At 49.3% G+C, this 27,429-nt stretch overlaps 1 protein-coding gene across 12 annotated transcripts in view; it reads left to right on the top strand.

Annotated features, from left to right (window-relative positions):
• The window catches only part of PPP2R2B (protein phosphatase 2 regulatory subunit Bbeta), a 456,957-nt gene that overhangs the window by 403,732 nt on the left and 25,796 nt on the right, over positions 1–27,429 (top strand). For all 12 annotated transcript variants that reach the window (XM_047731093.1, XM_047731088.1, XM_047731087.1 and 9 more), the window contains one exon: positions 3,201–3,365. In XM_047731093.1, coding sequence (XP_047587049.1) covers positions 3,201–3,365 — 165 coding nt within the window. The remainder of the gene's footprint in view (positions 1–3,200; positions 3,366–27,429) is intronic.

Below are 27,429 nucleotides of genomic sequence, written 5' to 3'. Positions count from 1 at the left end.
GCGAAATACCCCATCCTTTCATCCCCATCAGCCGCAGAATTTTGGTAACTAGTCCCCTCCCGCATGTTTTTTAGAACTCAGCAGATCCTCGATCAGTGAACAGTTCAAGAAATCCCATATGTTTCTGTTCCAGTTGATGGCTCAAAAAAGAAAAAAATAATTATCCCATCATAGGAGACAGGAATCCTGTGTCAGATGCTGTGTCCAAACTCTGATTCTGAAAAATGTGGCCACCAAAGTGGTCAGTGAATTTAAAAAACACAGTCTGCCCTCTGGGATTAGCTGGAGGGAGTCTCAAGAGAGCCAGGATGACTGCGGTCAGAAGGGCTGTCTCTGGAAGGGCCCCTCCTCAGGGGAGGGAGAGTAGCCTGTGGCCAAGCTCCCAGGCCCTGAAGTCAGACCGGGTTGGAATCCCAGCTCTGCCCCCTGCTCTGTGACCTTGGTTACTTCATTTCAGTGACTGCTTCTTCCCCTGGAGAATAGGCCTGTTCCTAGTACTGACCTCAGAAGGCAGAGATGAAGGTCAAATGAGACAACGCGTGGCACTCGGTAAATATTAACTGTTGATTATTATCCTCTTGCTGTCCATGGCATCACAGTTATTAAAGAGAGAATTGGAGCCATCGCCGAACCCTGTGGAGTCAGACATTCTAGTCAAAAGGGCGATGCTTGGGGATGAGGGATGATGGGGAGGCGTCAACATCCAGCTTGGGTGGAAGGGAGGGAGGGAGGGAATGCAGGAAGGAGGGAGCCTAGATCCAGAGGAAGCAGCCCTAAGCCGAGTCCGGAGCCCATGCCCATGGTGCTGTTCTGGGTGCTGGGGGAATGTTCCTTCCTGCTTTCATGGATATCTTTAAGCACTGCATTTTCACACGTTCTGACTTCAGGCCGTTATTTTTAGGTAAGAAAGAAATAACAGTAGCTGTAGCACCTCCCCCTCCCACACAGCAACGATCCCTTCCAGTTAGGCTTGTTTTTAGAGCTCTCCTGGTAGCGATTGAGAAAGCTGACACCAGATTTTCGTGCCCTATTTTAGGAAAAGAGAAACACGCTCCCTGGCGTGCTAGGCTCTGGAGGCTCTTTCCAGAAGGCAAAGAGATCTGACAGCAGCTACACGCGAGCCTCTGCTCACCCAATCCCCCAGCCCGTGGCCACCTAAGCCCAGGGCAGGGGTCTGGTGTGGGTCGGGGGAGGGCAGAAGAGAACATCAGAGAGGCAGCTTAGGGCCTCCTGGGGCCCAGCCTCCTGTGCCCCAGCAAGCAGTGCTAACTGCAATCAGATTTAAAACCGTGGCAGCCCTTGAGTTGAAAGGTAGTGTTTTGTGAATCCAGGGGACCCACCTGCTCTGGAGACCCAAGTCATATTTGCAAATGGGCTTGGTGGGGGAAATGGTAGTAAGACGTAGTGTTAGTTGAGTTGCGAACTAATTTTAGAAAGCCCCGACAGGGCTTCTGAGAGATAATTGAAGGGGAGAAGGGCACAACAGACTACAGAGCCCTTATGGCACCAGATCGCCTGCTGGAGCATAGGAGACATGTAGGAACGGGTGACTGTGTCCGTGCTGGTGTGACTGAAGATACCAGCACATTTACTTGTACCTCGTGTGTGCTCCAAGGAGGGGACTGTGCCCCTAACTTTATGAAAAGCAGAAAAGTTTTGCCTCCATCCCAGGCTAATAGCAGAGTCTGTGTCATGTTACTGCTTGTTCAGTCGATGCAGTTTCCCAAAACAGGATGGATGAGCTCCCGGCACAGACATCAACATTCTTATCTTAACTGATATGCATTTATTTCATATATATTATTTAAAATGTAACTAGCCCCTTAAACCCATGGTTTCATGACTTCTAAGCTTACGGCTTCGACAAGGCTAAGGGAACAAAGGGAGTCGATAGTGAAACCAATCGGAAGGACACGTGTTGAGCAGATCCCCGCCGGAGATGTACATGTGGGCGCAGTTACAAAGGGGGCTCACGAGTGGGGAAGTCTAGGAAAAGTGGGAATCGCTTTGGTCAGGTTTCCCGTGTGACAGCATCCATGTCATGAGCCCCGTGCCTTTGCAGGCAGTTTCAGGTCCCCAGACAGCGCCTCAGCCAGGTGCCCCCCCCAACCTGCATGCAGGTGCCCCGAGCTCTGGAGTGGCACAAACCCGTCCCTTCCCTCCTGACGGACCTCGTGCCCACGGAGTCACGTCCATAATTCAAAGACCAGATGTTTCATTTCAGTATACAGGGATGTGGTCTTGAAAAATGGAGTTATAATAGTTCTTGATCAGAAAGGAAAATACTAAAGAAGGAAAAAAAAAAACAGATGCTAAAACAAAGATATATTCCATGGGAGGCTGAAACGGTCCCACCATGCAACTGGACGGCTTTTTTGGGGGGCGCTTAAAACTCCCAGCCAAGCTCTAAAGCAAATCACAGCTTCTGGAAGCTTGAGGTCCCATGTATCTTCGGGGAGCGAAATGGTGCATAATTCCTCGAGAGCACAAGTTTTTCACCTGAGAGGAAATCCTGGTGCCACCCCTCCAGCCATGGGACATGGGGCAGGCCCCCCCTCTCCACCCCTGACAAATGGGGATCAGGAAGGGACAGGTTATCGCGATGTTCTGAGGCTTAACTGAACTAAAATAAATGATCTGCTTTGCACAGCAATGGGCCTGGAAAGAGTCAGTGCTCACTAAGTAGTAGTAGCAGCCACTGTTACTCTCACTGGTGTGCTGTTAAAGATCTCAGGGATTTCATGGGAGAGGATTCACAGTCTACTGTGGACCTCAGTTACCAACCCAGGAGTCTGAGGAAAGATGCAGGTAAACGGAATTATTTAGCTGGATGGGGCTGGCTTCGTGACCGCTGTCGTCAGAGGAGGAATGGAAGTCTTTGCAGTTCAGCACATGTTAGCGTGATAGCGTGAGCAGATAAGTCTGGTGTTCGATGGGGCTTGTTCTCCCTGGGGGGAGGACGAAATATCCTAAGGGGTCAGGGAGACCGGAGTTCTAACGATGCCTCCGAGCCCTGGGCATCCCTAGGCCTCTCTGCCAAGACCAGGAAGGCCCGCCCGTGTGCTCGTGGGGTTCCTCTGCGGATTCCCCGTGTGCGGTAAATGCTCACAGGTTACACTAAAATCAGGCGGTGCTGCTACTCGTCACCCCTGAGGTCCTGCCTGCTTGTCCCGGTTCCGTCCTTGACCCGCCTGTGCCAGATATCGTGGACATTAAGCCGGCCAACATGGAGGAGCTCACGGAGGTGATCACAGCGGCCGAGTTCCACCCGCATCACTGCAACAGCTTCGTGTACAGCAGCAGCAAAGGGACGATCCGGCTGTGTGACATGAGGGCGTCGGCCTTGTGTGACAGGCACAGCAAATGTGAGTAGTGAGCCTCGCGCCGCAGATGGGGTGCGCCGGGTGGGCGGGCCCCAGACCTGCGGGAGGAGGAAGGGAGAGCCTAGAGGATGCGGATCCCCATCCCCACCTGACAGCCTCCGGGGGCCAAGTCCAGGCATTGACCTGACTCAGGAGTCCGCTCCACATCTGGTGTTTTGGTACACGTGCCCCTTCATGTTCAATTCCACCAGCGTTCACTTAAGGTTGTGGAATCCCCACGTGAATGGGACACGAGCCCAGTCACATCGCCTTGTGACCTGATCCGAATTATGTTTTAACATCACTCTGGCTGCTGTGGGGAGAATGAGCTTGAGGAGTCCCCTGAAGGGAGACCGGTTTGGGGATTGCTGCCATAGGCTGGGATGGGGGGCACGGGGAGGAGTGTGTCCTGGTCGGGGGCTGGTGGCTTCTGCACAGATCTTCACAGTCACGAGGGCCCCTGGACAATGTGAGAGGCTGAGAGTAGGCAGGCAATCACGAATGGCGGCTGGGGGTGTGACGAGGTTAATCACAGTCTACTGCATATTTAAAACTTGCTGTGAGAGTAGATCTTAAAAGTTCTCTTCGCCAGAAAAAGAATTCGTAACTCTCTGCAGTGACGAATGTTAACTAGGCTTATTGGTGATTATTTTGTGATGTATACATACGTCAAACCCTTACGTCATATGCCTGAAACTAACACAATGTCATATTTCGAGTGTATCAATTAAAAAAGAGAAAAAGAATAACACCCATGGGAAGGGGTTAGTGCCTTCCTGAAGAGGGTGTGGCTTTGGGAGCCAGAACTCTAGAGGTCTAGTGGGCACGAGGGAAGAGCTTCAGAGAAAGGGGATGGGTTAAACAAACAGCCAGACTCAAAGGTCATGGTCGTGCAGGTTTTCAAGGCACTGTTGGAGAGAAGTAGCTCCAAACTAGTGGGGACTGAGTGCTTAGAAACCAAAGGCTCTAAGACCCCTGTGAGCAGATGAAGTGTACTGGCACTGACAGCAAGTATTGTGGTGGACAGGGTGGTCCTGGAACATTCTAGAAAAGAAAGTGCTCCCAGAGAAGAAGTGCCTGCAGGCAGTGATAATCCATGTCTAGTCTCAGGCTAAGTAACATGAAGCTGCCACAATGCTCAGAGGGGACCAGAGCTCTTTTCGTTCCCCCATCACCTTCTGCTTTTTGGCCTATACCTTTGGCTGTGGAGACCAAGAAATGAAGACTTTCTCTCCCGTTGTCCCAGTTTCCAGATTCACTCCCTGACATGAGTGATAGGATGACTGAGTCGGTGTATGGCCAGAACAGTCGGTGTATGGCCAGAAATATCTGTGTCATTTTCATCATTTTTCCTTGCTCTTTGGGCATGAGAAGTATCGCACAGGGGAGCTGGTATTTAGACTGTGGTGGTGTGTAGACTGTGGTGGTGTGTAGACTATAGATTCTGAGCCACATAGACCCAGGTCATAGCTAGGCTTCATCCCTTCTGAGCTGCCTGACTTTGTCTATCTGTCCCTAACCTTTCTGAGCCTGTTTTCTCATCTCCAAAACAGGTAAAACAGTAACTTCCACTGCATGAGTTTGCCATGGGGCCTAGAGGAATGATTAACAGTTGTGTATTCTATGCTTACAGCAGATTTCAATTCAGATTATCTACATTCCAAGTGCTTGGTAGCCACATGTGGCACGTGGCTATCATATTAGTGCCAGTTTAGGACATTGCCATCATGGTGGGAAGTTCTATTGGAGAGCGCCTTTCTAGATGGTTAGCTCTTTGGACCTATTCTGTCTTCTTCATAGCTGTCTCCCCAGCACCTATACCAGGGCCTGGCACATGAGAGATGATTAATAAATACGTGCTCCTGCGGGGGATGGCACTGACCTTTGAGCAAGACTTAACTTACCTAAGTTGGCGAGAGGAAACATATTCAAGGCAGAGGGATGAGCATGGGTAAAGGTGCTGAGGCACAAAAGATCGGAACATTTGCTGGACTGCAGGGTGAGTGAGAAGGCTGGTACGTAGGGAATGACTTGGAGAAGGAAGTGAGTTGGAGCTCAGGAGGGATGCAGGGGCCCGAGCATATGGCTATCTCGAAGAACTTAAATGTTTTCTCCAACGCAGTGAACAGCCACTGAAGTAACCAAGGGAGTAATGAGATCAGGATTTCTCCCAGTCACGGGCTGGCCTCTAAGAGGGAGAAAAGAGAGACAAGGAAACAAGTTAGGAGGACACTATCATGTAGACAGGGATTTATAACGGCAGCACTATTGAGTCTGGGGCACATAGTTCTTCGGAGAAGGGTGTTGTCCTTTGTATAATGTTTAGCATCTCTGGCCTTCTCCCCATTGGTTGTGAGTGGCCAAAACAAGTTGGGACAACCAAAATGATCTGCTGACGTCATGAAATACCGGGGGGTGGGGGGGAGAAAATTGCTCCTGGTTGAGAACTATATATCTAGACTAAAATCCCTTATCAGTCCTTCAGCATGATTTTCTTGTATCCGTGATGTGTCTTTTACTATTGAGAACTCTGAGGGGTCCACTGCAAAGCTAAGTCATCTCCTGCATTTGGTGCATGTAAAATTTGGCTCATGACCTGAGATAGACCCAGGCAACATTTCAGGCAGAGTTTTAACACTCAAATGAGTGGTGGAGACGGGTTGGGCTGTTCTGCGGAGGTGGGACACTTGTGATAGATGTCACAAGGAAAGCAGAGGCTGAGTAGTCCTTCTGAATACACAGGATCTGGTTAGGTGGGAAGCGGGGGGCGGTGCTGGGTGGTGCACACAGGATAGACAAAAACCTGAAGTTAGGAAGTTACGTGGAACCTTTATATAGAATCAAGTTTGGGGGAATGAATATCAAAGAAAGAGGTAAAAGTGGGGTGATGGTTCATATCAGGTTGGTCCTTGAAGATCAAAGTTAAATGCATATGACTTCATGTATTCATTCATTCATGCATTTGTTCATTTACTCATTGAGTACGGACTCCGCACTCAGAGTCTGGCTCCTGTGGCAGCCAGTGCTTCTTAAGCATTTTCCCCGAGTCACACAGCTCGCGGGTCAGGCCGTGATCCTGTCCACAAAGCAGGAAGGGCTTCCAGCAGCAGTCCGACCTCTCCCGCAGGCCCTGGGTGGCCCGGCCCACCCACACAGACAGAACAGCCGAGGCAGAGTCCCTGGGGGAGGTGCCGACCACCACAGACCGACTCTGAAGTCTTATTTTTCCATCCTGAAATTTCACAGGAATGGTGCATTTTACTCCCATAGAATGTTGATTTTCAGTTTGACTTAATAATTACATTTCTCCCCCACTCCCAGATTTCAAGCAAAATGGATGTTTCCCAAAAGATGCAGTGTACAGCCTGTGGCTTTCTGAACTGCCTGGTGCAACCCCATATCTTCCTCCCTCTCAGATACGTCCATGCGGCCCAGGTTGAGAAACACAGTCCCTAGTATGTGGAGAGTGAGTTGAGATCATTTGGCTGGAGAACAGAGTGACAGAATTTATGTTTTATGGAAGATGAACACAGTGGTGGTGGGAAGAAAGGTAGGACAATTAGAACATTCTGCATTCATCTCAATACAAAGGCAATTCATAACCTACGTAAGGGTGGTGGCTATGGAAATCAGAAGGAAGGGAAGAGGGAAAGGAACCTTTTTAAAAAAAAAAATAACCGTGGGCGACATAAACAGTATCAGAGGTTGGCATTCGTGGTGCATGGATACTGGTTGTTCATTGTTCTCTCCTTCTAGACACCACCCCTCTGAGGTTAAGAACTAAATCTGTTTTTACTCACATCACATTGCCAACGCCTGGCGCATAAGTAGATGCTCAGTAAATACTTACTCAGTAAAGGCATTAATGCCTGAGGGTGATATAAACAGCGTGTGGAACGGGGACCATTGAGAAGCCACACTGGGGCACAGTGAAGAGTTGGGATTCAGCGGGGAACGTGCTCTGTGTGGGGTGACATGAGCTACCTCGGGGGGCCAACCTCTCTGGTGAGTGAAGGCAGATCCGACTCCTGGGCTGCTGACCCAGAGTGAATGTGGGACGTGGCATGAGGGGCCCAGTGTCCTCATGGCCCAGTGTGGCAGACACAAGTCTGGGCTTAGGAGTCAGACTCAGACATTGAGGAGGTGGGATGAATCCTGAACCCTTAAGTGTGGGAAAAGGACAAAGCCTTAGAAGCTGCCAGAGCTAGAAAGGTTTTGAGCAGAAGCTTTGGAATCAGAACTCCACTCTGACATTCAATTACTAGGTGACCTCGGGCAAGTTATTTAATTCTTCTGAGCCCCATGTTCCTCATTTGAAAGTAAAAATCATCAAGACAGCCTCCTCGGGCTGGTGGTTCATGAGAAGTAAATGTCATCACGTGTGTGAGATGCTGGCGTCTGCCAGGCACGCAAGAGGCAGGAAGGGGCACAGACGACCTGAATCCCCCTGTTCCAGGCCTGCAGCTGGGGCACAGCACGAAAGCCTCAACCCTTTTTCCAGATATATGAAGCCCCATTAGTCATCTGTTTAAGTAGTTTTTATTGAGCACCTACTATATACATCAGGTACTTTACGAGACTGGAGACCCAATGTGAGTGATACCATACCTGGTTTCCTCCCTCTTAGAGCTTCCTGTCTTTGTTAGTGAGAGTTCTGCAGACAAACAGAACCAATAGGAGGTGAATAAGTAGGTAGGTAGATAGATTAGGTAGGTAGATAGATATCTCGTAGATACATATGTGTGTGTGCATATAAGAGAGAGATTTATTAGAAGTATTTGGCTCATGAAATTATAGGCTGACATGTCCCAAGATCCACAGTGGTATAGCAGGAGACCCACAGGAAACAGTGGTATATTTCCACTCCAAGTCTAAGGACCCAAGACCCAGGAGAGCTAATGGTATAGTTTTAGTTCAAAGGCCAGCAGGCCCGTGACCCAGGAAGAACCAGTGTTTTCAGTTCAGGTGCAAAGCCAGGAATAAAGGAATGCCCCAGCTCAAAGGAGTCAGGCAGAAGAATTCCCTCTTTTTTTTTTTAATTTATTTTTTTTATTAACATATAATGTATTATTAGTCCCAAGGGTACAGGTCTGTGAATTGTCAGGCTTACATACTTCAAAGCACTCACCATAGCACATACCCTCCCCAATGTCTGTAACATAACCCAACCATCCCCTTCCCTACTCCCTCTCTCCACACCCCCTCCCCCCAGCAACCCTCAGTTTGTTTTGTGAGATTAAGAGTCTCTTATGGTTTGTCTCCCTCCTGATCCCATCTTGTTTCATTTTTTCCTTCCCTACCCCTTAAACCGCCCACAGCCCACATCCCTCTTAAAAAGAATTTGCTCTTATTTGGGGAGGGCCGTCAGCCTTTTGTTCTGTTTAGACCTTCAACTAATTAGATGAGACCCACCCACATTAGGGAGGATGATCTGCTTTACTCGCTCTTTCAATTTGAACATAGAAGCCATCCAAAAACACTTTCACAGAAACACCTAGAATAATGCTTGACCAAATATCTGGGCACCACAGGGCTCAGGTTGATACATAAAATTAACCTTCACACGAAGGAAGAAAGACTCATTCATCAGGGAATAACAAACAGGACATTTTAGCTATTAAAAAGTAGCATGAAAGAGAGGCCCGTGGTGCTAGGAGGGAATGAGACAAGGAGCATACACCCCAGGCAGTAACCGCCGAGCTGTGGCCTGACCCCTGAGAAGCCCCCTGCAAAGGAACAGGGAAGAGTTACCTGGGCCCATGGAAGCAGGAGGCCTGCTCAGCTCTCTGCAGCCTGGGTCACCCAGCCCTAGAGAGGCAGAGCCCGGGGATAGTCCCCAGGGGGCCACGGGAGCTAGCTAGTGGGCCCTGGGCCTGTGCCGCAGCCCTGCCTCGCCACACTCCACCCCTACACCGACAGCCGCAGGGCTCTGAGCTGCCAGCCGCCAGCCTCCTAATCTAATTAAGAAGCGAACAAAATTCATTTTCCTGACTCGTCCGAAGTGCCGACCTTCTTCAATGCACACCCCCTTTTGTTCAGCTGCAGCGGCCCGGCTCCTGCCGGCTGGGAAAACGAGCTCAGTCTGACCTCTCGCCTGACATTTCATATTGATTTTCTCCATCCTCCTCAAACGCCAGCCAACGATGGCTCAGCCAAGGTGTGTGAACAGAATTGAGACAGTTCATCAGAGTTCAAAATGAAAAGCAACATTGGCTTTTGGTGATGAGCTCCAAGAAGGAGAGTATTTAATAACCGTCGGCGTTTAATCAAAATACCGAGGAGATCCGTGTGATCAGAGCTGCATATATTAATTTCCATATGTCCCTCACTCTGCATACTCAGCAGGGGTTGGAAGGGATGCTTTGCTCCCTCATCTCCCTATTTTCCCTTCTGGCGGTAGCGACAAGGGTTGCGTTTGCTGTTTGAGATTTTAATGCCTGAAACAATAGGGCGCGGATGGCAGCAGCCCTTGGCTGGGCTGAACCATGCTTTTCCTTCTCGATTCATGACTGTTGGCAGGTGAGTGGAGAAACTGGCCAGATGGGACCATTGACAACCTAGGAAATGAAAGAGAAATGACATCTGAACTCCTTCCCAGTACACTGCATAAATCTGGTCCCTGCCCACCTCTCCAACGTGAGCTCCCCATAGTCTGGCCACACAGGCCTTCTTCCTAAATTTCCAACACACCTCAGGACCTTTGCACAGGCTATTCCTCTGCCTGGAATGCTCTTCCAGCATGTTCCTACTTGTCTGGACTTTTCTCATTTTTTTTTAGGTCTCTGGGAAAATCTGACCTCCTCAGAGAAGACTTCCCTTTTTACCTCATTTACACCCTATTTATATCTCATTACACTTTTATTTCTTTATTCTTTCATAGCATCCATCTCTAAATGTTTGCTTTTCCTTTTCTGTTCCCACAACTAGGATGTAATCTCCATTGAGAGCAGGGACCGTATCTCGCCAACCACTGAATTACCAATGCTTCATGTAGTGCCGGCCACTATAGGGCTTCACCGAATATCTGTGGTAGAAAGGCAGGCAGATGGGAAAAGACAGATGAAAGAGGGTGTATTTGTTTACTAGCCTTGCTGCAGCAACGGTTCCACAAACTGGGTGACTTAAACACCCAGACCTAATCATCTCCAGCTCTGGCACCAGAAGCCCTATGTCAGAGCATTGACAGGGTTCACCTCTGAGTGCTGTGCGGAAAGGGTCTTCTCTAGACCTGGCTTACTGATGACTGTCTTCTCCCAGTATCCACACAGCCTCTTTGCTTGGCACATGTCTGTGTCCAAAACTCCCTTCTTCCAAGGACACCAGTCCTATTGGATTAGGGCCCACCCTAGGGATGTCATTTGAATGTAAATTGCCTCTTTAAAGACCCTCCGCCCAAATACAGTTGTTCTGACCTATTCGGAGTTAGGGCTTGAACCTAAGAATTTGGTCAGTGAGGGACACAACTCAGCGCCTAACAGAAGACAGGAGTATCATCAGGAGCACGGCCCTGGAAGCCACAGCTGCAGGTGTGGGTCCCAGGCTCACTTGCTGTGATCGAGAAGAGTGGCAGGTGGAATCCTCAAATGGAAATGGAGAAAAGAGGGGGCGGGGTGTCCCCTGAAGGGCCCTAGAGACTGAACTTGCCAACAACCTGCGGACGTGGTTAAAGATGGAGTGAACAGGAGGCGATTAGTGAAGGCGGGCTGCAGGCGCAGACCCACCAGGAACGCAGCAAGGCGAAGAGAGTAGGTGTAGACGGAGACTGGCAGGCAGGGATGAGGTCAGAATCCTGAGACACAGGCACCCTGCCTGTCTTCCACATTCCCCTCAGGGCCGTATTTGTACTTCTCCGATTTAAAGTCTGTGGTAACAGAAGAGCCCCGCGGGGATGCTGAGCTCCAGAATGGAAACCTAGGGTTCCCTCCACACACACCCTTCGACAGGACCTGTCTTAAGTACTGGGATGGGCGAGGCCGTGCACAGACCAGCTGGGTGTTCCTCGTCTTCATCCATTTAAGCTGCTGTGGTAGACTCCAGACTGGGGGACTTAAACTCCCCACATGGCTGTCTCTCCGTTCCGGAGGCTGCAAGTCCAAGATCAAGGCCCAGGCAGATTTCGTATCCGGTGGGGACCTGCCTCCTTGTTCATAGACAGCTCTCACCGTGCTGTGTCCTCATGTGGTGGGAGTGGGGAGGGAGCTCTCCGGGGACTCTTTTTATAAAGGCACTGTTCCCATTTGTGAGGGCTCCACTCGGGACCTAGTCACCTCCCCAAGGCCCCACTTACAAATCCCATAGCACTAGAGATGAGGATTCAACACGTGAATTTGGCAGCGAGGACACACATTCAGTCCACAGCGTTCCCTGTGAGCTCGGGGCTTTCTTCCCTTCTTCCAGACTAAACTGAGCGCGTGAGCTCAGACGGTGCCCGTGTCAGGGAGGGAAGTCAGTCTGGTGTCCACTGTGGCCCAACTGGGTGACCCAGAACAGGTTTCATAATCTCTCTGTGCCTCAGTTTCCTTGTCTATAAAACAGGACCGGCGGAAATGCATACCTTCTGGGTAGACCTTGTGGGGCTGCCAGGAGAGAGCACTGTGAAGCCTTAGAACAGTGCCCAGCCTGTGTGAGCCCTGTGTTAGGTAGGGCTGGGATGCTGGTGCTGTCCTGCTCCCCTTCCACATGTGTCTTTTAAGAGTGGGAACAGGAGCAGCGGCAGCAACGGCCGTTGGTGGAGTCATGTCTGGGGCCACTACCTCAGCTAACTTCTAGAACATGTCACGATGCCCAGGAAGTAAGCCAAGGAGCAAGCTCATTCAGACCTCCCGACGGCCTTGTGAGGGGCATACCATCACAAGTCACATTTTACAGATGACGCAGAGGGGAGATGATACTCTGATGGCCACCAAATGTTCCTCTTGTGACAGAACACGAAACGCTCCCCAGTGACAGAGCTGAGGTGTGACCCAGACCTGTACCCTGTAACCAGGACACCAGAAATCACTTACCCAGCTACAATTTATTCAACACCTAGTCACACTTGTCTTGACAGAGCTCACATGCCAGTTGGGGCAAGGGGGGACATGCCAGTGTACGAATGAATGCATTCATGTCACCCAGTGACAAAAGCTGCAGAAATAAACAGGGTTAAGGAGTCGCTGGGTAGAGGTATTTGCCTACGGTGGCGGGGAAAGCCTTAGAACTGAGACTTGAATTGTCAAAAGCAGACAGAGATAACATCGAAGCATGAAGGGCTTCACATGGGAAAAACCTTGTGTGTTGGAAGAATAGAAGAAAGACCAGAGGATGGAGGCTGGTGGGCGGAGCCTCAGAGTGGAGGATAAGGCCGAAAAGGCAGCTGGGGGCCAGAGGAGGTCATCTGGTAGACCAGGCGAAGCACCTGGATTCTGTTTAGAGTGAGGTGGAAACCAGTAGATGGTTCTGAGCAGAGAAGTGGCCAGTACTCTGCTTATAATCATAAAAGAGATCTCAAAGGGTGAGGCAAGACTGGGAGCAGAGAGACTGGTGAGCAGGCTCTTCCCTCAGCTGGGACAAGGAATGATAGGGACTCTGACCAGGGCAGGGGCACACAAGGGGTGGGAAGTGCACAGAGGCAGAATCTCCTGAGGAGGCAGAGCTCCATGGAACTGCTGAGAGGTGGCGGTGGAGAGGTCTAGAAACAGAGGAACCTCAGATAACTCATGGGTTTTGGTCTGTAGCAACAGAGGGCATAGTGGTGACATACAGTGGGACAAGGAGACAGAGGCAGGAGCAGGTTGATGTGGAAAGACCAGGCATTGTCTCTGGGTGGCACCAGATTGAGGTGTGTCTGCCCCGCCCATGTCGGGAAGTCTGCAACACGTGGACACCTGAGTGTGGACGTCAGGAGGGAGGTGCAGGCCAAAGAGAAAATTTAGGAGTCATGAGCTGCTGGGATATAGAAAAGCATGGGGGGGGTGGTGAAGCAGCTTAGGGGAGGGGGTGTCCGTGGGGAGGAGCGGACAGTCCTGGACAGAGGCCTAGGGCTCAGCAACATTCACCAGGGCAGCCGGGGAAGAGCTGGTGGTTTTGACAGGAGGCCGAGTAGAAGCTGCCAGGGAGGTAAGAGGAAAACGCGAGCTGGGGGGGGAGAGGGGTAGGAAGCAGTGGGGTGTAAGCCAAGAGAGGAGAGAAGGCCAGGGTGAGGGGCTGGGTGGCTGTGGGCAACAGTGATGGAAGGCCCAGAACCCCCTTCCCTTCCAGGCCATACCGGTGAGTCTGCTGCATAGAGTCAAGATGGGACCCCTGAAACTCCCTCATCCAGAGGAAACCAAGGCAGGATTCCTGGCTAGGGACAGTCAGCACCAACCCTGCAAGGCACCTCCATCTGTGGTCAGGGGGCTGGTGTGAAGGTGATCTGACTTTTTCATGTCATAGGGGAAAGATAGGAGTTCTCAAGGCCATCAAGTCTGAGTTGTTCTAGTGAACAGTGTAGTCATTAGAAGAACAGCCTTGTTCTTCTATTCCATCCTGTTGTGGATGGGATATAGTTTGATACCCAACCTAAAAATCCAGATCTGAAATTCCATTTTCCTCCAGAAGTGTGTATAGTAGAGGGGGTATGACTCTCCTGTATTTCATTTAAGCCTCATAACAACCCATGAAGACTCATTCTGGTAACTGCTATTTCCAGATGAGGCACAGAGAGGTGAGGACACACGCCCCAAATCATAATGAAGAAACTAACATTTGAACCCAGGTCTGTCTTCTTCCAAGAGAAGAATCGATTCTTTTCCTGGCTCTTTGGCAGGTAGCGAAGGAGCGTGACCTTTTGCTAACATCCAGAAGGATTATTTCACAGGGCTCCATTTCATATAATCCCCATCAGCTGGATCCCCCAGCCCGGTAATTTCCAACTGCAGGACTAACTCTGCCCTTGCAGAGAACATGAAATCCACTGTCTCGTTCTTCACCCTCATCTACAAACAATTGCCAAGTCCCACTTCTCTAGACCACTAGATCCCTTAATAAAGCTATGGTTCATTCCCCCGGTCTCTGATGGAATGTGCCCGAAGACATCAGTGACAATGCAGCCGCAATGAATCTTAAAACCTCTGAGGTTTGACACAGCTTCCAAAAGGGGTTCACTTTGATCAGGGACATAATTAACAGTGTTTATTTTAGGGGCGGTCAGGTGAAAAAAAACAAGGCCCTTTATTAAAATGCTTTCGCCTGATGACAAGACTACAAACACACGGACACCACCCCCTCCTGGAGAAAAGCCAGAGACTTGCTATAAGGAGTAGAATTCACTAAAACCAACCCTCCCCTCACCCCAACCCAGTGTCTACCCCATTCAAGCTTAGCAGCCATTAACAACAGAGCAGCCAAGATCCAAGCCACAGAGTAAAAATAGAATCCCTTCCCCCTTTCCCCAACCTCATTTCCATTTTTGATTAATTTAGCCAGTTCTGTCAATTAGTCATCCTGGAGACTCCAGTTGAGTGCATTTTCCTAAGAACTAGAAGGCTTATTAATTTTGGAGGCAAGTGTCATTCATTAGCGGTTGACACCTTCCCAGGCCCTGCTCCCTCCCTCACTAGAGGCCTTAGGTGAGAAGGCAGCGTAGCCACAACTGGCTCAGGCATGTGGCTGTAGCCCCAGAGAGACAAGGGATGGGAAAGGCTGGCCATGACGTTGTAAGTGGACCTGGCTGCTTTGGGCGTGGAACATCTCAACGCCAACTTGCCTGTCCTCCTCATCTATGACAAGCTTTCACTGGCAAAGCAGTCACAGGCACTGGGTAAGCATCCTGACTTTGAGATTCAAGAGAACCTTAGTTAAGGGATACCTGGAAGAAATGTCCCCCCAAGAGAGGCATTGGCCTGGGCAAGAGAGGTCTTAGAGTAGCTTATCTATTCCTACCGCAGGTGACATCAGAAAGTTCACCTCTTCTTCTGTGTATCAGTTTCCTCTGGGTGCTATAACAAATTATCACAAGTTTCATGACTAAAAACAACATGAATGTATCACCTAATTATTCTGTAGGTCAAAAATCGGACATGGGTCCCATGGGCTAAAACCAAGGTGTTGGCAGGGCTGTGTTCTTCTGGAGTCTCTAAAGGAGAGTCCGTGTCTTTGTTTTTTGAACTTCTAAGAGGCTACGCCCATTCCTTGGCTTCTGGTCCCTTTATCTGAAAGCCCATGACAGTGGGACAAGTCCTTTAGCATAACACATCTCTGACTTGTCTCTTCTGCCTTCCTCTTCACTTGTAAGGTCTTCTATGAGTGTACCGCACCTGCCCAGGTAATCCAGACTAATCTTAGTTTAAGGTCAGCTGATGAGCAACCTTAATTTCATTTACAATCTTAATTCCCCCTTGTAATGAAAAGTAAAATATTCGTGAATTCTGGGGATTAGGACACGGACGTCCTTCAGGAGTCAACCCTGCCTTCCATCATCTTCACGTTTTCACCAAGTAGGACTCCGGGCCCTCCATCTGACCACCTGATACTATCGGTCGAAATTCTGTTTCCATTGCCATCTGCCCCACTAAATGGTTGAAGCTCTTTATTTGTCCCTGTTGCACTTAGCCTAGTGAAGGTGTTAAGCAAATGCCCATCGAACAGCTCTAGTCATGCAGAATGATAAATTTGCACATGGGGTTTCTTTTTCTATAAATAAAAAGGCTCACATTTTATATAAATGAGAAGGTGGCTGACCTCATCTGTGTTCCCCCATTTCGAGCTTTGGGAATGCACTGGCATTTGTAGGTAGGCAAAATAAAGAGCAGAGGAGTCTCTGAAATGATGGTAATCAACCAGCTAGTCATTTATTTGACCAACATTGATTGTGGCTACTGTGTGCCAGGCTCTGTGTCTAGGCACCAGGAGAATACCTCCTGCCCCCATGGCACCCTGTCCCAGTGGATGGATAGGCGAGGAACATACACACAGGCCAATGAGCTAAGGTGAGATCTTGTAAAAAGTGTTCCTGGAGAAGCAGTGGCAGCAAATGCAGAGGCTGTGATTCTGGACTGTGCTTGCCAGGGTGAGGGGCAAAGGAAGGCCGGTTTGTCTGTCTGTAGTGTGGTGAGGGGAGCAGCAAGAAGGGAAGTGGGGGGAGCAGGCTGGTAGCTCAGGTCACAGAGGACTCTGCTGGCAACTGATGAGAGGTCACTAGGGGATCACTAGGGTTCAGGGGTCACCCCACATAACCTGCAGGCCTCATCCCCAGGGTATGCCATGCTAAGGGCTTAGGAGTCGGTCAACTTGGTAGCCCTGTTGGCAAGGTAAGGCATTTGGCTTTTATTTTATGTGGAAAGAGGAAACCTAGGAAGGCTTGTGCAAAGGATTACCATGCATACTTGGGGCGCCTGGGTGGCTCAGTCGGTTAGGCATCTGCCTTCAGCTCAGGTCATGATCTCAGGGTCCTGGAATCGAGCCCCGCATCGGGCTCCCTGCTCAGTAAGGAGTCTGCTTCTCCTTCTGCCTCTCCCTCATGCTTACTCACTCACTCTCTCTCTGTCAAATAAGTAGATAAAATCTTAAAAAAAAAAAAAAAAAGTACCAGGCATAGACTTGTAAATATATGCTCAAATATGGAAAGAATGAAATGTGAGAAAGAAAAGTGGATGCTGGGAAAAGAGTTAGAAAGGCATCAAATGGTCCAGGCTAGAGAGAACAGCGGCTTAGATCTAAACTGGCCTCGTGTGGGCTGTGCTTTGAGTGGAAAATGCACCGGACTTGTTTGAAACCTAGACACAGAAGGTGAAGTAAAGGGAAAAATCCAGGATGATTTTGGTCTAAGCATATGCCCAGATGGAGGGCAGTGAATGAGCTGGCATAGACTAGTGGAAAGACTGTTTGGGAAGGAAGCTCACAAATTCTGTGGACATAAGATTCACATAAAAAAAAGGCATAAATAATTATATCAATACCTTTTATGGTTTAGCATTTTACCATTTACAGAGCCCCTTCCATTTTTTATCATACTGATCTTCACAAAACCCTGTGAGTTCAAAGTAGTTCCTTCTTTTTGCAGCTTGAGGAAATGAACACCCAGAAACATTAAATCTAATATACCGATGAAAGATCGTGGGTTTATCGTGTGTTTATTTCTTCCTCTAATGAATATGGCCACCTTCCGTACTTGCCCAGCACTGGAGGATAGAGAAGGGAATGGGGAATCTCTCACGTGTGTAATTGACCCATGTTTAAGTGTATCGGCTAATTCGAGCCCCCTGTGTTGTTCACATAATTCCATTTTGACAGCTCAGTAGGTGGCATCCATAACTGAGTTGTGAGATCTGCTGTCCACTCACACAGCTCCCAGCCCCATCAGCGCAGGTCCCTTTATCTGCTGAATTACGCAGAGCACCTGCCAGCCTCCCGTTGTCCTCAAGCATAGCCCAGAGGCAGCAGAGGGCAGAGGAAAGCTCACCCCCACCAAGCTTATCATGATACTTGCTTCTATCTTCTCTCACGTCTTTAACCTGAACATAAAGGTTTGAATAGGATTTATCTTCTGGGTGGTCATCTTCAATCCTGGGGTCGACTCGTTCATCCTGAAATTTTGGTATCATTTCAAAATCCCCAAAATGTCATGAAATTGTCATTGAAGAGTTGACATAAGGGAAGACAGGATCACCCAGCTTGGGAGAAAAAGATGGTGATTTCAAGCAAAGCAAGGAACCAACTGGTCAATAAATATGAGTCAGGTGTCGTGTTCAACACAGAGGGATAAGCAGCCGTGGAAAAAGCAGCCCCTGGTTTGGTGGACTTACCTCCATCACACAGGAGGATATGAAACTATGGATGATTCTTTTTTATTTTTTAAGATTTTATTTACTTATCTGACAGAGATCACAAGTAGGCAGAGCAGAGAGAGAGGGGGAAGCAGGCTCCCTGCTGAGCAGAGAGCACAATGTGGGGCTCAATCCCAGGACCCTGGGATCATGACCAAAGACAAAGGCAGAGGCTTTAACCCACTGATCCACCCAGGCGCCCCAGCTATGGATGTTTCTAACATAAACTTTGTTTTAATTTGAATGTGAACTTCAGATTCCCAGTGTCTGAGAGTGAAGCCGCTGACTACGTAGTATTTATGCTGACTATCATGTTACATGGTTAAAACAAACTGCGATGCCAGATATCCTCCATGTATCCTAGGTATTCCTCAAAGTCCCAAATCACGGCATTTTTTAGTCCCTGTTTGCTGGGATTCTTCTATGTTTGTGTCAGTGTAGAGCCACAGAAATACAGATGTGTGTTAATACAGCACACGGTTGCTCATACCCAGGGAGGTCAGGAAGGAGCAGAAGCATTCCAGCACCCCTGAACAGCACCCAACATATCCCACAGGCTAACTCACGGATGAATGATCGGAGACTTGTTCATAAAAGAACAAACATCAGATCAAATGTAGCATGCATCTGACAATACACTAGGGCTGTGGTTCTGAAGCCAAGGATGAAAATGAAGATGTAGGGTGTTATCTTGTCCTAGGAAAAGGTGCCTAGGAAAAGCAAATGAGCTGACCCTCAGAATTTTCTCAGTTGTAAGCTTTCCTCCTAGAAATATTTGTGGCCCGTATACATGCCTAGAGTACAAAATCATATATTATTTAATACTGAGGTCTAGATAATAACCTCCTTTAAGGGTCATATTGTAATGTTTTATGATGTTCTGACTTTTGTGTCCTGATGAGAACGTGAGAGCTCCACTCTCGAAGTTCAGGACGGGAAGGGACTGGTCCTGAATCCGGCGTCCAGAAAGAGATCGGTGGGGGGCAGTGGGAGGGAGAGGAAGGGACAGGGAGTGCGAGAGGAAGCAGTGGAACAGAGCGGCCACCTGATAGCTTTCTGGTATGGAGCTCCCAGCTCTGTTGAGGTTTATGAAGGTAAATCCTAAAGGCCAGTTATAGGTATCAGTGAGACTTGTGGTTTGGAAACCAGGTTTTAATGAGGATAGAAAGAGGATGCACACTCCCGTGGTCAATAGCGCTGGTTCTAGGGTCAGACAAACCCAGTGTGTGCCTAACTTCTCGCACATAAGCTCTGTAAGCCTGTCTCCCTCTACACAATGGGGACAAGACTGGAGCCTGCGTTATTAGATTGTTAGGAGGATTCAGTGAGATAAAGCCTGGCCCATGGAAAGCACTCAGTATTTATTAATATTTTATTCTTTCCCCAACAATCCATGAACTCAGAGTTAGAGATGAGAAAATGAGGGCTCAAGAAAGCAAGTAAATTGGCAAAGTCGAAGATCTAGTCATAGGCAGAAGCCAGATTCAGACCCAGGTCTAAAGCCCGTGGCTGAAGCTGTTGAGAAAGAATGCCCAGAGATACTGCCCGTCATGGCCTCACCAGGCCAGAGGGCTGGCGCCTGGGTAAGCCAGGTCCTGGGAGAGCAGAGGAGGGCTCAGGCATTCCTCTGATGGAGTCTGGCTTTCCAGACATCAACAGACCGCGGCTCCCGTGTTTCCTGAGCCCCGACTGAGCAGGCGCCCGGAGCGCGCTGCAGGGAAGTATGTGAGCGTCCTCTTCAGCCAGATTCCCTATGAGAACAGGATGCAGACTGTCCCTCCTGTCCTCCCCCTGAGCAAGTCATTAAGCCAGAGTGCTTGCTGAGGGACACAGCCTTTATTTTCTGCAGGGATGGCCAAATGCATTCTCTCTCCGAGGTCCTGGAGGCTCTTTAGAGGGGAAGGGGACCCAATGTGGGGATGGAGTATGTGGAGCCAGTGAGGAACAAGAGAGGGCATAGCCAGCTGATAATAAGGGGCTCGGTCAGTCTGGTGACTGTCCTCCACTTTGCCCCTGCAGCTCTGTGTTACTATAAAGAGATAGCTCCGTCCTGGTTAATCCCGTGATGGGTGAGAGCACAGAGCTAATGATGCCCAGATCAGACGTTTAATATTTCAGCCACTCATTGCTTGTACGGGAACCCTGCCTTCTGGCGCCTGCCATTTCCTAGGTGAAGGGCTCACCCTTCCTGGTCATGGGACTAGAGGAAAGGCAATGTAGAATGGGGCACAGTAGTGGCCCTGAGAGCTGCATCTGGGTTCACATTCCCGCTCTGCCCCCTCCTGGCCTGTCCTAGGAGCAGGTGACTCTTGGAGCCTCATTTCTTCATCTGTAAAACAGAAATGTGGAGAGTATCACATGCATAAAGTGCTTAGCACAGTGCCTGGCAGGTGCGAGGCTATTTCTCCGTCCACTCCAACATGGTAGCTAATACCATACCATGCACGGGAGCTCCAGGAGCATTCAAGACATGAGTCTGACTGTCTGTGGGCTAGGAACAATGTTTTCCTGTAGAAAGCAGTGCCAGGAACACAGGCATTGCCGCAGAGCCCTGAGAACACAATGAAGCGATAACCAGCTGACACCAGGTCCCTCTCCTCCCCACACCTGGCCCATGTCCAGATGGACCCCCTCCAACTCAGCCTTGAACCCCTGACTTCACTCTGCAAGGAGATTACCATCAGCAGGGAGCTGCCCCTCTCTCCTTTCCGTGTTTCTGCCTCTCGTTGCAGTGATTATGTATCTGGCCTGGGAAATGGTGACATCTTGGGAGTGCAGGTCTGGTCTCTGTGATGCCATGACAACCGGCTTCCCAGCAATCACCCCTAATAAAGACCACACACTCACAGTCCCTTCCACTTGGGCCAAGGCTCCCCAGGGAACTCAAGCTTCTCTTGGAACAGCTGCACAAAGCTTCCTGCTGGGAACAAATTTTGAGAGAGAGAGAGACAGAGACAGAAATCAGGGAGATGAGAAGGCTCTAGCCTGTCATGTACAGAGTGAGCCCAGAGACGTGAGGACACTGTTGTCATGTTCCAGCAGCCCAGTCGCTATAGGAATGCACACAGCGGGAGGCATGAGGACCCACCCTTTGCTATTCACCCACCTTACAGAGAGAGGGTGTACTGGAGGGAAAGACCAAATCAGAGCATTAGTGAAGCCATGCCTCACTGTTAAAGGATTTCTTCATGAGGCTCCCACTGCCAAGGCATCGTGTCCTGTGGATGGGTGCTGCCTCCCTCCCCCCACTGTAGGCTGGAGACCATGTGCTCCGAAATCTCCAATCAACATCCTTCCAGAATGACAGTTCTCAGAAAGGCAGCAGCCCCGCTTGGCTAATAAGTGATTATTCCTCCCAAAGGAAGGACAGACAGGCCCTAATTAATACACTTATCTGGGGATGTTGACCCAAATTCAGCCTTTAGATCACCAAGTACGCCCTCCGCAAAACACAGATTCCCACTTCCCCTCTCTGTAGAGCACAGAGTCCAACTGAGGCTCCTTCATGATCAGTGTCTAACCCCAGAGCCGATGAGGCTCTGGGATGCCATTCTCACTCAGAGAGCGCATGCCCCGTGAACACAGGTCTTCAGTATTAAGCACGTGAACCACACGTTGCAGACAACAGCCCGTGTGGCTGACGCATGAATTGCATTTGCCCACACGCTAGAATGTTTTAATTGGTTGCTAACAATGAAACATCTGGATTTCTCAGAAAGACTTGGATTTTACAAATGAGACAGGCTGGCTCTGCTGGACCCACATTCCTGCATGGCAGCGATCCGCTGGAGCTGTGTGGAAACTGCGCCCCCCATATCAGTTGTGGACACAGTAGTTTGCCACAGTCCCCGCCACTCTCTGTTGTAAGTCCATGCCTGCCTCGTCTGTCTCACCATGCCCCTGGCCACTGCAGGTGGGAGCTCTCTACCCCCATGCAAATGATGAGTGGGCTGGGAAGGTCACAGGGCAGTATCAGAAGGGGGCCTGATCTCCGACCTGATCTGGAGGGCCCTGGATGGTGGGCTGATGAGGCGGCACTGTCGGCTGTTGGCTGTAGGGAGTCAGGGAGAGGAGGCAGGCTAGGCATCTTTGCAGGGAATGGCATTGCTTTGGGAAGAATGTCCAGCACTCATCGGGATCACAGGTAGTCTCGTGTTCTACTCCACCCTCCTGGGGTCTGGGCCCCCTGGCTTGCTCTCTTTGCAGCTGCTCTGTCTTGGTTCCTCTGGACCATGTCAGCCTCTGGGTGCAGCGGCAGGGTGGGAGGAGAGGGTGCCCGGCCGTGCTGGTTCACCAGCTCCCGTAAAAGCAGCAGACAGGTCACAGCTCATGCTGGCTTACTTTCTGGGCCAGCTCGGGAAACAGCACTGCTAAGAGGGACCCATGGGGAGACAGAGCTGCCTCAAGGCCCAGGGACATCAGAGCAGATTCCGAGAGTCTGGTTGGGCAAGAGAGCACACACACTCTGTCCCCTTCCTTTGATGGTAATACGGGGAAAGAGGGCTATTAATTTCCTCTTGCTGCTGTAACAAATTACCACAAACATAGTAACTGTCATGATCTCAAACGATACAAAATTATCTTACAGTTCTGAAGGTCAGAAATCCAGGATGTGTGACACTGGGCTAAAATCAAGGCGCCTGCAGGGTTCTGTTCTTTTCTGGAGGCTCTGTGGGAGAAGCCGTTTCGTTGCCGCTTTCAGATTCTAGAAGCAGCCCACATTCCTTGGCTCCCAGCCCCTTTACTCCAGCTTCAAAGCTAGAGGTGGCCGTGGAAACTTTGTTCCACTGGGTCACTCTGCCTCTTCCTTCCCTTAAAGGGTCCCTTGCCGCTCCTTAAGGCACATCCGGATAACCTAGCATAATCTCCCCATTTTAAGGTCAGGTAGTTCACAACCTTAATTCCCTTTGGCCCTCTAAGATAATCACAGGTTCCAGGAATGAAGGCGTGGACATCTTTGGCTTGGGGAGACTTTTCTACCAACCACAGAAGAAACAAGCAACTTTTCTTTCTTTAAAAAAGAAAGGCGGGGGGCGCCTGGGTGGCTCAGTTGGTTAAGCATCTGCCTTTGGCTCAGGTTATGATCCCAAGGTCCTGGAATCGAGCCCCGCATCAGGTTCCCTGCTTGGTAGAAAGCCTGCTTCTCCCTCTCCCACTCTTCCTGCTTATATTCCCTGTCTCGCTATCTCTCTGCCAACAAAATAAATAAAATCTTAAAAAAAAATAAAAAAGATTTCAACCATGGGTCCCCTCTCTGTTGAAGACAGAACCAAAGCACACAGGGTCCTCACCTCTCTTGCTCACTTTCATGACCCCCATGCCTGTCCACGTGCCTTGAGCGCATGTGGGTTGAAGACTGTGTGACGCTGCTGTTTGTTGATGCTGACCGTGGCCAGCCATTTCAGTAGGCATCCTATCTGCTTTTCTACCTCTGCTTCTTAAAATGATATCTGCATTTTAAAGATAAGGAATCTGAATCTCAGAAAGCTATGGAAACTTGAAAAAAATCATCCGGCCTGTAAGTGGCGGGCCACAGATTCTAGCCCAAGTGTATCTGCCGGTACCCACCTTGCACATGCACTGGAGGAAAGCACGTTTGCAGTCACTAAGCCACAATCTCATCCTCCATGCTTTCCACGGGATGTCTCTGCACCAACAGCTGTCTTCCGATTCCACTGTCCCCGCAGAATGGGCTGATTCCTGCTGACTGCCCTGTCTAGTATAGGCACCCTGACCATCCCCCGACCATCGACATAAGGGGTCAGCAATCTAGGGTTTCCAGGCCAAATCTGGCCCACCAGCTGTTTTTGCACAACTCTAGTGAAGAATGAGGGTTTGGCACTTTGAAATGGTTGAACGAAGAGGAACCATACTGTCTCATGACCTGTAAAAATTACATGAAACTGAAATTTGGTGTCCACGAGGAGCACTTGATAGGAATATATGGCCATCTGTTTATAGATCATCTGCGCTGCTTTCACACTATGATAGCTGCGACAGAGACTGAATGGCCCTTAAAGCCTAAAATTCTTGCTATGTGGCTCTTTACATGGAAGGTTTGCTGACCTCTGATCTGTCTAGTGCTTATTGATCCCTCAAGCTTCAGCCTGTAACCAAGCCTTCCCCGATCCCATCAGCCAGATCAGACCCCACCCGCCTGTCCCATCATGTCTCCTCCCTCTGAGTTGTAGTCCATTTCTTTTGTCTAAAAAAAAAGGGGGGGGTGACTCACTATTTCTTAACTTTGAATGATTTTTTTAAATATTTTATTTATTTATTTATTTATTTGACAGAGATCACAAGTAGGCAGAGAGGCAGGCAGAGAGAGAGGAGGAAGCAGGCTCCCCGCTGAGCAGAGAGCCCGATGCGGGGCTCGATCCCAGGACCCTGGGATCATGACCCAAGCCGAAGACAGAGGCTTTAACCCTCTGAGCCACCCAGGCGTTCCTTTGAATGATTATTTATTAGAAGATCTGTTGGTGAAGTATATCTATATGCTGACCTATTCTGCAAAGTTATAGAAAAGTCAGGGACCTGCATAATCCCTTCTAGATGTATCGCTTACTCTCCGTGATGCTGTGCGTCGGGTTCCCGCGGTGCTCACCGCTGAACACTTATTTGTAGAATTAATGAAAGGCTGTATGAAGAGCAAATCACTAAGGCTGAGTCACTGGGTATCACTCCTTCTCAACACAGAATCCTGAGTCTTAATCTGATCTCAGTCTCAGTGTGACCTCAGACCTCTGCCATTCTGCAGCCCGTGTCTGGGGATGGTGTCTTGAGACCTGTGGTAGTATATTCATTATTAATTCATTCTGAAACTTCTCTCACTGTCCTCAGCTGGAGGAAGGCCAGCATGATCAGTCCATGGGAGTTCTTACCCTCCCTGGGAAAATCACTGGCCATTTCTCTCATTGGGCAGAATGACTGGATGTGGCTTCTGGATAGGACAGGTTACTGGCTGCATCTCGGTTGTCGGGCCTTTTCTCTCCAGGGGCAAGACTGTTGCCTGCATCTCTCTGAAGGAAAATCGCCATCCGCCCCCCTCTCTAGTTGTGTCCCCACCACAGGGAGGTAGTCAGCCACATCTCCACACAGAAGAGCGTGCCAGCTCTCCTTCTCTGCAAAAGATGCATCAGCGCAAGTGAGCACTTTAAAACCCCATGTGTGATTCTGAGTCTGTGCCTCTGTCATCATGAACCCACCTTCACATCTGCCTGCCTTCTTTCCTTTATGTTCCCCCTCCTCTGCCTGAGTCACCCAAGCCAGGGCGGCAGTGACATCGCGTGCCAGCCAGCCACCACCACTTGTCCCGGGGAAGATGTGTTCCGAGGGATAGTCCAGGACAAGCTGTTGCATGTCTGTGTGCCAGTGCAGTTAGAAGACAGAGAAATCCATTTCACAACTAGTAGCTCTTCCAATCTGACCCCAGTGGGAGAACACGGGAGGCTTTTGGGCTCCTCTCACACCACGCTTGCCTGAAGCAGCACCTTCTTCCCTGTTATTGTGGGTCCAGGCACGAGGCCACATGCTCAACCAAAAAGATCTATCTCATCTCCTCTCCAAGGTGGGTACTCCTCTTAGCTCCATTTGGCAGCCATGGAAAACGAAGCTAGGAAGGAGGCAAGCCACTTGTCCAAGGCTTCGTAACTTAGAAGCAACAGAGCTGGAGTTCAGCCTGGGCCAGCTGAGCCTGGGACCACCTGTCCTCTTAGCCATGGCACCGTGGACAGGAGTTCCAGGACAGCTGAAAGGAGCCACACACAGGAACACCCTGTACAGACTCTGGGTTCCCTCCAGCCTCTCTTCTCCTGGCCCCAGAGCCCACACGGGCACCCTGCATGCTTCCCGTCACCTTCTGTCCCTGTTGTAACGCAGGAGGTTTTAGCTTTTGGTTTCTCCCAAATCAACAGTTTTCTTCTTTTTTTAATTATTATTTTTCTATTAACATATAACGTATTACTTGCTTCAGGGGTATGGGTCTGTGAATCATCAGTCTTACACAATTCACAGCACTCACCATAGCACATACCGTCTCCAACGTCCATCGCCCAGCCACCTTCTCCCTCCCCTACCCCTCCAGCAACCCTCAGTTTGTTTCCTGAGATTAAGAGTCTCTTACGGTTTGTCTCCCTCCTGGTCCCATCTTGTTTCATTTTTCCCTCCCTTCCCCCCATGAATCCCTGTCCTCCCTCTCAAATTCCTCATAGCAGAGAGATCATATAATTATCTTTCTCTGACTGACTTATTTCGCTCAGCATAATACCCTCTAGTTCCATCCACATCGTCGCAAATGGCAAGATTTCATTTCTTTTGATGGCTGCATAGTATTCCATTGTATATATATACCACATCTTCTTTATCCATTTATCTGTTGATGGACATCTAGGTTCTTTCCATAGTTTGGCTATTGTGGACATTGCTGCTATAAACATTCGGGTGCACATGCCCCTTCGGATCACTACATTTGTATCTTTAGGGTTAATACCCAGTAGTGCGATTGCTGGGTTGCAGGGTAGCTCTATTTTCAACTTTTTGAAGAACCTCCATATTGTTTCCCAGAGTGGCTGCACCAGCTTGCATTCCCACCAACAATGTAGGAGGGTTCCCCTTTCTCTGCATCCTCGCTAACACCTGTCATGTCCTGACTGGTTATTTTTGGCCATTCTGATTGGTGTGATCTGGTATCTGACTGTGGCTTTGATTTGTATTTCCCTAATGCCAAGTGATATTGACAACTTTTTCATGTGTCTGTTGGCCATTTGGGTGTCTTCTTTGCAGAAATGTCTCTCCATGTCTTCTGCCCATTTCTTGATTAGAGCCTTTGTTCTTTGGGTGTTGAGTTTGATAAGTTGTTTATAGATTTTGGATACTAACCCTTTATCTGATATGTCATTTGCAAATATCTTTTCCCAATCCTTCGGTTGTCTTTTGGTTTTGTTGACTGTGTGTCCTTTGCTGTGCAAAAGCTTTTGATCTTGATGAAGTCCCAATTGTTCATTTTGGCCCTTGCTTCCCTTGCCTTTGGCAATGTTTCTATGAAGAAGTTGCTGCGGCTGAGGTCAGAGGTTGCTGCCTGTGTTCTCCTCAAGGATTTTGATGGATTCCTGTCTCACATTGAGGTCTTTCATCCATTTTGGTGTAAGGAAATGGTCCAGTTTCATTCTTCTGCATGTGGCTGCCCAATTTTCCCAACACCATTTGTTGAAGAGACTGTCTTTCTTCCATTGGACATTCTTTCCTGCTTTGTTGAAGATTAGTTGACCATAGAGTTGAGGATTATA

This window comes from Lutra lutra, chromosome 5 (assembly GCF_902655055.1).
Source record: "Lutra lutra chromosome 5, mLutLut1.2, whole genome shotgun sequence".
Taxonomy (NCBI): Eukaryota; Metazoa; Chordata; class Mammalia; order Carnivora; family Mustelidae; genus Lutra; species Lutra lutra.
This window is presented reverse-complemented; position numbering and strand designations above follow the sequence as displayed.